Source organism: Anoplophora glabripennis, unplaced genomic scaffold (assembly GCF_000390285.2).
Source record: "Anoplophora glabripennis isolate ALB-LARVAE unplaced genomic scaffold, Agla_2.0 scaffold260, whole genome shotgun sequence".
NCBI lineage: Eukaryota > Metazoa > Arthropoda > Insecta > Coleoptera > Cerambycidae > Anoplophora > Anoplophora glabripennis.
The window spans coordinates 298,087-310,780 of record NW_019416403.1 but is presented as its reverse complement, the minus strand read 5'-3'; the positions used below and the strand labels follow the sequence as shown (position 1 = coordinate 310,780).

Here is a 12,694-nt window from a genome sequence, read left to right as displayed (position 1 = left end):
TTTGATGTCAAATGAAATAAAGGAAAAGTCGTACTTAAAGTTTCTTTCTATCTTTAATTAATAAACCTATAAGTGGATGTCAAAATACAAAAAAAATCTGTACCTACATTCCGCGACGTACTAATAACCCACCTTGTATATTAAATAAATTTATCGTCATCAAATATTAAAAAAATTACAAGCTGTTTAAAATATTACGAATTTTGTTTATTTGGAAATATATTTTCTGCAGTATTTCAATACTAAAAAATGAAAATAGTAGGTAGCTAATTAACGAAATTATGATTAAATAACTTAATTGTAACACCGCTGCAGAATATCATATGAAACTACATAGATATTCGTTGATTCTTTAAAAACATTTTTATCAATACCTATTTCATACATTTAAGTAAATACAGTAATGCAAAAAACAGATATTGATAAAAAAGTGTACAAAAGAAATCCGTAAGTGCGCCTGGCAACATTACCAAAGTTGTTTATATGTTGCTAGGATACGCGTAGGTATGCGGGCCGCTGCATTTGATTCTTTCTAAAATTCTGCTGGTGGTGTACTCTACCGGCAATTCGGAAATTTAAAACTGATGGCCTATTCCAGTAGCGGTCTGTGGCGATAGCTATTTTGTCTGTGATACGGATATTAATTTAAAAAAGTATACATGGAAATAGAGGAAAATTATTGCAAAAATAGATAGTCCACCAATAATTGTAATTCTCCCACACTATTCTTACAACAATTTTTAAATGGAAAGAATGTGGTCACCCCGTCTTCATACATATTTTTGTAACTAATGGCCTATCAAACAAACCAAAAAAAGTTAATAGAATTGCATTTAATTTTTTTGAGAAATATTATTTTGAAAAATACCTCCTGTCATTGAGCATACAGCTTTTAAGTTGTTAGTAATAAAAATAAATCTCATTAAAATTAGTAAAATTACAGCATTTTAAATTAATCAACATGATTTTGTCCATCCTAAGTCTTGGTAAATAGAAAAAAAAGTCCAAACAAAATTTATAGGTGACTGGACAGAAATTATAAAGAGCATATTTCTCACGAAAATTGTGTGCAAGATATTAGAAAATATTAATCTTTTTTGACAATAACATCGCAAATGTTCCTATCGATGAACTTAGGCACTTAAAAATACAGGGTGCAGCAAAAGTATATTTCACATTTCAAGGCTAAATAAAATCCAAATAAAGTAAATAAATTATTTTTTTTATTCTCATCTGGAACTACATAAAATGCTATTTTAATTAGTTATTAATTCGTTTTAAAACCAATCTAATTTAAGTGCCGTTGTTGCATACACACTGATTCACGAAAGTTGTTGCATCACTCGGCTGATCATTTCCTGTGGAATATGTTCAATTTATATTTTTAATAACCACAGATTTCCTTTTCTCTTCTTTATTATTCTTTTAAAAGTACAAAACTATATTTTTTAACAGTTCAGCAATTTATTTACGTCTCTTCTTTTTTTTTCAACAATTAACTCCTAGCAACATCAATCTTTTTTTCTATACATATTACATATAACAATACTAAATATGAAAACCTCATATTGTTCTCAACAGAATAGCAGCCACTTCTTGTCGAATTACTCGTTTTAGTTGATCTATAGTGCCAGGGCGATCACCTTTGATTTGAGATAGCCTCAAAAAGAAAATCACATGGGTTCAAGTCGGGTGACCGGGCATGCCAACCGATGTCACCCCACGCAATGAAATCAAATGACCAGGAAACGTCTCCCTTAAAAATCCTATAGTACGGGAGCAATGTGGGCTGTTGCTTCATCCTTTTGAAACCAAACATTGTCCATTTTGTCAAGTTCATCCAGTTTGGACCTTAAGAAGGTTTTCAACATCTTACAACATTAATCTGAGTTCACAGTTTACTGTAACTTTATCTTGTTCAAAGAAGTGTCGGCCCCAAATGCTAAAATTGGCAAGCGCACAACATACAGTCGATGTTAGGACTATGAAAAGGTCAGTTGTTCTCTGCCCAGTACCTACCTGAAATTTTGCTTATTAAAGGCCGATTCTCACTTGCGTGCAAGGCATGTGCTCGGCACAGGCAAAGCACCGGCTCGGCAAAATATCTTAACCATTGTATCTTATGGGTTTTGAGGGATGTAATTCACACTATACATGCAGCGTCTCGGCAAGCAACAAACTTTGCACGCGACGTTCTTCCGAAAGAATATTTGCAGGGCATGTGCCGTACATGTTCCGGCAAGTGTGAAAACTCTCCAGGCAGTCAACTTGCAATCATAGGGTTTTTAGTTGAGTTTCGTTAGAATAAGATGAAATTCTTATTGAATATATCAGAGAAAATGAGGTTATTTACGATTTTCCTCACAAAAAATACTCAGACGGTGTCTACAAAAACATGATATGGAAAAAAATTGGCGAGAAATTGCAACAAGGTAGGTATATTTATTAAACATGTATTAATCTATACAGATATTAAAACAAACACAATTTCTTAACAATAAAATTTTGTAATTTAAAAAAATGTCTTTCTTTTTCGGGAATTTTTATTTTCTTGCCCTTCTTCATCCAAGATTAGAACAATTTTTACCAAAATGGAAGTCGCAAACATTATTTCACAAAGCTAGGGAACTACTACCTGCGGCATGTTTGTCGCAGTGTGAATTGTCTCTGAAAACTCGGCCCATGGCGAGTATGTGCCCTGCCGTTGCCGATCCGGTTTCTTGCTCGTCTAATGAGAATCGGCCTTAACACTGTCACAAGTAAAATTGTTGTGTCTCATCGCTGAATAACACAAAAGCTGCATGGGGGATATACTGTTGAATTTCCAGACACACTGCTCATCTATACGGTTTTCCCAGTCTATCGCCTTAAGGAGGTTTATCGGATACGTCTAAAGTCAAATGACAGCTTCTGTAGATTCGCTAGTGACTAAACTAGTAAGCCTTTAGATTTGCCAATGTTGCACTTGGCTGGCGCGCTCGGCTCGGCGTTCGCTCGCTCGCGCTCGGTCATTCTGCTTGTTTGAATGCTTAAGCCTGAAATATCACCTGCGAATTTCAAATAATACGCCACGTCGAGAACCGCGGCGCCGCCGCTATCACCCATATGGAGGTTAGTCAACAACAGCAATTTGAAGGACGATTATTATAAATTATGTATCTTACAAGTAAATAATCGATTTCTACGTGCTGTCATAGGGTTCCTTAGATATCGGTTTCCTATTTATACAAGTTGCTGTGGAAACTCTTCGTCAATTGTTGCGCATTCTAAGTGGAAAGACAAAAAAATCTGCATTCTCATAAGACTTCGTTCTAAATCGTGAAAAGTTATTATTAATATCATCTTTTCTTCATATTAATAAGCTTATATTTATTTTTTTATGAATATTTGTGTGTCAGATATCAGATAAACCTCCTTAACCTTTAGAGGACCGACATTTTTCCTTTGAAGTTCGATATTTTTTAAAGGTATGATTTATGTATACAGGGTGTCTCATAATTAGCTGCCGACCCTGAACAGGCCGATTCTATAATCAAAACTAAGTAAAAAAGTTCATATGAACATGGGTCCGGAAATGCTTCCTAAGGGCACAGGGACCCATTGAAGAGGGAGAAATGGAAATCATTTTTTTGCAATATCTCTCAATCGCGTTGTGATAAATGAATGAAATTTGGTATACACAGCTAAATTTTGATGAGCAATTTGATGGACTAATCCATTTATTTCCACAAGGTCCATTGGGGTGGGTACGGGGGGGCCCTTGGTACTTTGCGTGTGTAACTTTTTCATCTTTGACTTTTTAACAAATTGGACAGCAAATTCCGTTTTCCCGAACTGTTTTACGTTAAAAAGGTACTCTTGTTTCAAATCGTTATCTTTAACGGTTTCTGAGAAAATCGCTCTTGAATTAATCCCACTTTGGTCAATTTCATAGTAATTTAAACAAAAAATAATAATAATAATTTAATACGTAATCAGTAATACACATTATTGATGTAGAACAATTATGATATGATGATTTGTTTATGGCTTTTGCGATGGTAATGCTGCGCGGCAGAACGCGAGTACGGCAGAAGGTTTCCAAACAGAAGGCTGACATCAAGGAGGACATTCCTCACTGTATTCCGCAATTTAGCTGCAACCGTCACTTTTCGAAGGGATCATAAGATGGAAACTTAATTTTGATAACAGACAACAAGCTATTTTAAAAACTGTTCAAAAAACCCTCCACCTTCTCTGATACAAAGTCTTGCCCTACGTGTAACACTTCTCGAAGCTATTAAGATGCTAAAACGGTTTTGACGAATTTCATTGGCTGCATCATTGATACGCTGCAGCAATTCCTCACGGGTATCGACTTCGGTGGCGTAAACTTTTTGATTTAGATATCCCCAGAAAAAGAAGTCCAGCGGGGTTAGGTCGGGAGAACGCGGCGGCCAAGCTACCGGTCCGTGCCTCCCTATCCACCGTCCAGCGAAATTTTCGTTTAGGAAATTTAGAACATTGCGACCACTATGTGCCGGGGCTCCATCGTGTTGAAAAAACATGTTACGTCGTAAATTTAGAGGCAGATCATCGAGAATTTGGGGAAGATTTTCTTGAAGTAAGTTTAAATAAAGATTTGAATTGAGACGTTGTGGAATTTCAATAGGTCCAATCAGAGTGTCGTGAATTATTCCCGCCCATAAATTTATGGAAAACCGTTGCTGGAAGTTTGTTCTCCGAACAACATGTGGGTTCTCTTCTTCCCAATAATGAGAATTATGAAAATTTAATTTTCCATTTCGGGTAAAAGTAGCTTCGTCACACCACAAAATTTTGGAAGCTTGCTCGTTGTCCAGCGACAAAATCCAGCGACAAAATTGCATACGTGGCGCAAAATCTTCTGGTATCAAGCCATGTACACGTCGATAGTGATAGGCATGTAGACCTTGTCGCTTTAATATTCTTCCAACCTGAAATGTTAGTAGCACATCTAATCAATTCTGTTAAGGAAATCTTTAAGATATGTAGTACCGTTGGCCGAGGAACATTTATTTGCCTTGAAATGTTCCGTATGCTAGTCGTAGGATCTTGTTCAATAGCGTCAAGGACCTCCGCTTCCCTATTAATCCTGGGACGTCCTTGACCCGGTGCCTTTCGAAAAGTGGCGGTTGCAGCTAAGTTGCGGAATACCGTAGGGAATGTCCTCCTTGATGGCAGCCTTCGGTTTGGAAACCTTCTCCCGTACTCGCGTTCTGCCGCTGCAGCATTACCATCGCAAAAGCCATAAATAAATATCATATCAACTAACTCTTGTCCCGTAAACTCTTCCATTTTTTTCGCTTAGAACTATTAAATTGGCAATCGGGTTGACAATACTTTGACATAAGAATACCTTGATAATTTTGTTTAAATTACTATGAAATTGACCAAAGTGGGATTAATTCAAGAGCGATTTTCTCAGAAACCGTTAAAGATAACGATTTGAAACAAGAGTACCTTTTTAACGTAAAACAGTTCGGGAAAACGGAATTTGCTGTCCAATTTGTTAAAAAGTCAAAGATGAAAAAGTTACACACGCAAAGTACCAAGGGCCCCCCCGTACCCACCCCAATGGACCTTGTGGAAATAAATGGATTAGTCCATCAAATTGCTCATCAAAATTTAGCTGTGTATACCAAATTTCATTCATTTATCACAACGCGATTGAGAGATATTGCAAAAAAATGATTTCCATTCCTCCCTCTTCAATGGGTCCCTGTGCCCTTAGGAAGCATTTCCGGACCCATGTTCATATGAACTTTTTTACTTAGTTTTGATCATAGAATCGGCCTGTTCAGGGTTGGCAGCTAATTATGAGACACCCTGTATATAAAATAGTCGACATGTCCGGTGATGTTTCCAAGTTAACTGCTGGATCCAAAAGGAGCCAGGCCAGCCCAGCACAGTGCGTAAAATAACGAAAATCAATAATCACAATTTTGATATCAGATTCTCACCATTTTGTCAAATTTTGAGGTATATAATTTGACTCCCACGATTTTGGACAATATGCTCATTGTCCAAAATCGGAAAAAAACGATACCTTATTCAGAAAGGAAAAAAAAATTTTGTGCACACCTATCGAACATGATGGAAAATGCTTGAGGACTCCGAAGGGTGATTTCTTTTATTTGTACAAGAGATGTGGGGTGATTCTCTCCGGGAATGATGGTGAAGAAAAAAAAATTGAAGCTGCTTCTAAAAATTGAAAAATTCTGAGTAGCAGTCATAGATTCGTTGTTTTTAATATGTGTCAATAACGAAAGTCCGATGCTCACCAGTCGATTTCATGACAGTTGAAAATATCATGTTACTTCATCTGTAATTGGTGACTTTTAAAAATGTGTCAGATACTTTTGCCGCCCTCTGTATCATCAACTTCTTTTCTTCTTCTCTATTAACTTTTTTGCCATTTTTGTTAATAAGTAAATTTGTTCTGAATAAATTTTCGACAAATTAATGGTAATTATTAAGGGTAATTATTAAAAATGGTAAATAATATAGTAAAAATTTTTACTTAAGTATGTTCCATATTTATTTAAAATTGTTAAATGTATTTCTTGATTTTTATTAACTTTATATTTAGGTAGAAAATAATTAAGTTTATAATTGAGTATAACCGATCATTTGATAGCAAAGTTGAATTTGTAAGTTTTGTTTAAATAAATAATTTTCTACTCCGAACGAACATTTTTAAGGACTAACACATCTTACAAAACTATTATAGGTCGATTAGACGATGAAAATGTTATTGAAGAACCTGTCATCAACATAACTCCGGTGGAAACCACAAGGGCTTTTTGGCAGTACCAACGGCGTGGTTCGGCTCCCATAGACCTACCTCCGATGTCACGCGGAGGTGAAAGACGAGAACTACTCACAAGACATACTAGTCTAAATGGAAAGTCGGGCCGTAGAAAAAAACAGTTGCGGAGGCGGAGTTCAGGCGGGCCTGAAACTGTTTGCTTTCCAGAATCTCATTCTGAAATCATTTCTCGTCTTTTGCTACGGAGACCTGAGAATCCTGACACGCTGCTGGCTCGGCGAAGAGGATCACTGCCTATTGAAGTCCTGACTGTTGGGCATTCTGGTAAGTGAAATTGTCACAAAAAATTTAAAATGTGTTCTAACAAAGTATATAATGCACTACTGGAAAATATTAGGGTAACAAGAAATTCCATACATTTTTTTTAGTGATTTTCGAAAGGGTGTATCTCAATAGAAAATGGTTTTATCGGGATAAAAAAAAATTCTGTAACTTTAAGTACCTATCTAGTTTCAAGATTTTTAGACAAAAAATTTATTTGCGTTATCAAGAAATCAAAAACAACTCGAGAAAAAAATTTTTTTCATCCTTGGCATTCATTTGAAATGTGCTAAAAATTACTAGTTTTTTAGAAAATCTACTGTTAATTTACAAATATTTATGAAAAGACTAATATTGAGAGAAATTTCCAACTCAATGTACACTCGACGCAAGATAAAGGTTTCCAAAAGGCATACTACTTTTAAAGGGGCGAGCCGGTGGACTATTAACAGGAATTTTGGGAGGCATCAATTATTAGGGCTGTCATATTTTTTTTTGTGTAGGCACGTGTATAATGACACATAACAAAAAATTGCAGGCCTGCAGTATATGCATTATAAAAAGAGAAGAGTATACAGATTTTGAAATTATTTTGTCTTGCCACATTATTTTTCTTGTCCCTGAGAAAATTAATATTTTGAAATAAGAATTTGTGTCATATTCTGCAGAAAGTAGGTAGGTAGGTCATGAAGGCAACAAAATAAAAACATATTGTAAACTACAGTTTTAGTATAACTTATACAGTTTCGGAAGGAAAGGGAAATATTTTAAGGACGTGTTCTGGAAGTGAAAATAAGTAAGTAAGTTCCTAACATTATGGGTCCGAAAATGTTTCCTTTCCGAGATAGATGTCGAAAGAAATTTAAAATCCTGTTTTTTCTAAATATCTCGTAAACGATTTAAGATATTACACTGCCACTGTACTATACAGCTCAGTGTAATATCTTAAATCGTTTTCGAAATATTTAGAACAACAGGATTTTTTTTAATATTACATATCTATCAGAAAGGAAGCATTTCCAGTCCCATAATGTTATGAACTTTATTTAAGTACTTATTTTGATATCTTTGACCTAGCAGTGTTGTAGGAACTAAATAAAATTGAAAATATAAAAGGTAAATAAATTTGTATGTCTAAAAAATAAACGTAAAAAAAAATTCGAAGGCAACTTTTCATTATTTTAAATATTCAATCGAATAGTGTAGAAAAAAAATTGTTTTAGTTTTGTTACATCATTAAAATTAAAGATTAAAAATTTGAAATTGTTATAACTTTCTTATTATAGCTGTTTTACATTGACAATTTATTCATCAATAAATTGACGAAGTTCTTCATCAATTAATTCACGAATTTACTGATAAACAGTGTGGTTTTACACTGCTACAGACTTTGTCAAGTTTTTTGACGTATGAATCAGTCATGCTTTACAACTTTTATAAGAAACTTCAACTGATTGCGGGCACCTATACAGTGTTCATTAATGGCGTACAGAAAAAAACCAGAGGCCCATTCTGTGGCTAAATTTAAGTAAATTTAGTTACGCACACGTAGGCTCTTAAGGCCGCCGTTTCCGAGCTGCAGGGTTTTCAAAATTAAAAAAAAAAATAAAATTTTAAATTTTCTTAAATCCATTCAATTTAACTATTCGTAAGTAGGTAGTAGACGTTTCGCAAGGTTTATTAACTAGGATGAATCGATTTTTCTATTGTAATGTAAATGCAACTCTTTTAGTAGAAACAAGATAATAAAAAATGCATACGGAGTCTACTATAAGAGTTCGCCGATCAGTTCCTTTTTAAAAATGCCAATCTACCAGGAAAGCATTTTTGTACAAAACTCGTAAAATGTCAGATGAGACGGTAAAATATTGCCACACGAGTTTAATGGGAACTCCCCATATAGACAAGCGCTTAAGCCGTTATATTTCAAACAAAATACGATTCAGATTGGAAACCTTTATCTTGCATCGAGTGTACCTACAATAACTCTGTAAATTCCAAAGTCTTGGAAGGAATTAAAGGAACAGGTTTAAGGTTCGTTCTCGGTCTGGTAAAGTCTAATCATGTTCACATTAATCAATCTGATCGGAACTTGACTGTTACGGATAGTATAATGCACACATGGTTTCTTACTTAATAATATTTTACCGAGAACGGACCGAGAATGAACAGTGATCGACATTATAGTGTGGAATAAACCTTATTGTTCCTAAACATTGCATAATCATTATCAAAATAAAAAGAAAAAAATTTTATGGACATTTTTCCACAATATTACATTGGAATTCGTTTCAATTTAAAAAAAAATCAAGAACCTTTTTAAAAAAGTCTTCAAAAATTTTTTATCGCATTGTGAAAATGTAATTTAAATTTTGTAATGTATATTGTTTGCATACAGGGTGATTTATCACGAATTTTGCATACTTCTACCGTAAATCGAGCTCATGAAGGGGATTATCAAAAGACTATTTGAAAGTGCCCGTTTCTGAATATTTGGAAATATAATTTGAATACCAGCCAACAGTAAGGGTGTTTCTAAAATAAATGCGTTCCTTGAAAAGGGTGATAGAGGGCACAAAAACAAGCAACTTTTATAAAGTAACTGATGATCTAAAACATTGTTTTAAATTGAAAAAAAATATTCACATGAAGGTTTAAACAAAGAACCCCGCACAAAACATATGGAAATTGAACACCGGATAATTTTCTTGAAACTTCGTATTTTGATAATCCTCGTCATGCTGATCAAAAGTCTCAATGAGCAGGAAGCCTTACAACCCCTTCCAACCCCCCAAAACCACCCCCAAAGATCAGGGTAATGAACTTAACAGATTACAGGACAATTGGTTTACCGTAATATTTCACTACTGCAGTTGAACCTACAGCCACCTAAACTGTAACTAGGCTTAAGACTACTATCTCCAAAACACTTACCCCCCTTCCCCCCCCCCCATTTCTATGTGCTAATAACATGCTTCCAAACGATGTTCAAAATTCTGTCGCCACACCACGCATTCACTGAAAACCGTTGCTGAAACCAAACTATACAACGTGCAGATTTGCATGACAGAAATAGTGAATGTTATGAATATTTAGTATGCAGTCTCCAGTAAAACAACATTCATCCGTACAAAGCACACCTGGCTTGATAAAATCCGGATCTTGTGCTATTTGATGTCGAAACCACTGGCAAAATTCCACACGAGGCTGAAAATCAATGTTATTTAAAGTCTGAACCCTTTTGTATATGAAAGAGGTGTAATAATTGTTCCAGAGTACATGGTACATGGAGTAGATACATGGTACTGTTAAATACACCCACTTCTCGGCCAATGTCGCGAGTAATACTGCAACATACAACGCACGTGCACAAGATGCACAGGGTCGGCTTACATTTATGGTTAATTTTCTTAATTAATTTTCTCGAAGACAAGCATTTAAACCATGTTGTTTAATAAAAGTTGCTCATTTTCATGCCCTTTATCGCCCTCATGTTTTCAATAACTATTGTAGAGAATTTTTGGTCTAAATCTACAAAAGAAGAAGGGAAGTACACTTTTTAATGGTCAATTGATGTTCACCTTAATGAACTCTATGGTAGAAGTATGTAAAATTCCTGTATTATTATTATTTTAAGGTAAAAAGTAAAATTTTGATACTCACAAGTTAGGACTGCACCTCTCTTTACTTAAAACTAAACCAAGTTGTATTAAAATATTATTAATGTTGTTTCAGTGTTTTGACGGTTACCCCTGTCGCCAATAGGGCCCTGGACATTACCGTCCAACGTGCAATAAGGACCAACACTCACTGACTGACATCCACCTTCATTAGATAGCTCATTATTTATAATCATTAAATCGATAAGCCAAATAATCATAAATGTTCTAGTGTCACTATATGATTGTTAGAATTTTTATGTTTCAAGTGCGCAGTGTATGTGACGAATTAGTAGTTTTAACTTCCTGATAGATATAAGTTAGCTAGTTAATAGTAATTTATTTGCTACTTCGTTTTGCGGTATATAATTTTTTACAGTTTGAGAAACGTACAATTTTGTGTACCTAATTAGTTAATTTCTCTTGTTAAGTTTGTGACAATTATGCGCAATTTAATAACTTTTCTAAGAAAAGGTTGAACTATTTATTGTTTTTATGTGAATCGACTTTTACAAACCCCAAGTATTTTGTTTTTTTTTACTTTGCCGGATATCTGTCAAAAATGTATAATTTAAGAATTTTGATGGAAGTATATGCAAATTTGTTCATGTGGTATACCGAACCCTCTCGAAGCGTAACTCAGTAATAAAAATAATTGTTGAATGTGATTCATTTTGTAATGTGCTGTATACTGTATGTATTGTAGTAGATTGTTGCGGAGTAATAGGAAAAATCCACAACTTCTTAATGGGATTTCTGTTCACTGCAAAACTTCAAACGGAACAGGAAATTTAATAAAATCAAATCTACATTGACAATTACAGATGTTTTACTAAATTTTCTGCCGTTTTTTATAATAATACACTGAATAATCAAATCAAATTTAGAAATAGTGAACCCTTCCATGTAAACAATAGTATGTTCTCTCCCTAAGTATAAGGTGCATATACATACCTTGATTGCTTCACGCTGTCAAAAAATATATTTATTTTATCATTCTACAGCTTTAAACAAAAAAAGAATAATATTTAAAATAAACGATAAATATAATTTGATTGAATATTTTTTAATTCATACTTTAATTTTCTCATTATTATTGTATGTGTACATGCTCTTTATACTTATTCTTTAAAATAGTCCATATAGCATATTTAAAATCAATGTAATAAAATAAAACTTCACTCTAGGACCACACAGTTGAACTAACAGGGTTAATCATAAGATGTGTTTCAAATAAGACTGTTTAGAGAATGACATTTAGGGAGGTATACAGACGTGTGGGTTAAATTTGCCCTATTGTTACGCTTAATATCTGAGTTCAACATGAGTACTCATCGTTTGTGAAATGGTTGATTAATAAATACATGTTTTTAATACGTTGTTTTTATTTCTTAATAGTATTTTGATGGGTTTTATCCAAAGTATCGTAAGTAACATTTTTGGCCAAAAATAAATTCTTCTGAACATCTTAAGTAACAGATGTCTAAATGGATGATTTGCCAAACTCTCTTTTTGTTTGAAAAATATTTATTGAGAAAAAACAGTTTTATTGTTGTCATAAATCCACCTATTTTATTTAAGGCTGAGCCAAAATATCGTTACGCATGTTGTTATTTAGCAAACATATCGGCATGTATACAATCATGTGACGTTGCTTATGATAGTAATTTTTTTATTGATGTTACTTTTAGAGTGTTATTGTGTTTCAGTCTAGTACCTACTAGTAAGTTTGTTTCATAACACCTTTTTTATATCAGCAAATTCAATTGATTTTGCCATTATTGCTATTATTAATTAATAAAATTTATTCGCAGCTGTTCAAAATTTTATCCACCGCCGTGTGAATACAATTGGGCCTGTCTTACCCAGTTTCTTCGAACTAACACAAATGTTTTATTGCTTCACCATAACACAAATGTTGTCT

General features: G+C 34.0%; 1 protein-coding gene across 2 annotated transcripts in view; it reads left to right on the top strand.

The window, feature by feature from the left end:
* LOC108906859 overlaps window positions 1-11,808 on the top strand; it is a 267,026-nt gene extending 255,218 nt beyond the window's left edge. For both annotated transcript variants that reach the window (XM_018710290.2, XM_018710289.2), the window contains 2 exons: window positions 6,752-7,114; window positions 10,847-11,808. In XM_018710290.2, coding sequence (XP_018565806.1) covers window positions 6,752-7,114; window positions 10,847-10,854 — 371 coding nt within the window. In that variant the 3' untranslated portion in view covers window positions 10,855-11,808. The remainder of the gene's footprint in view (window positions 1-6,751; window positions 7,115-10,846) is intronic.
* Window positions 11,809-12,694: the final 886 nt, after the last annotated feature.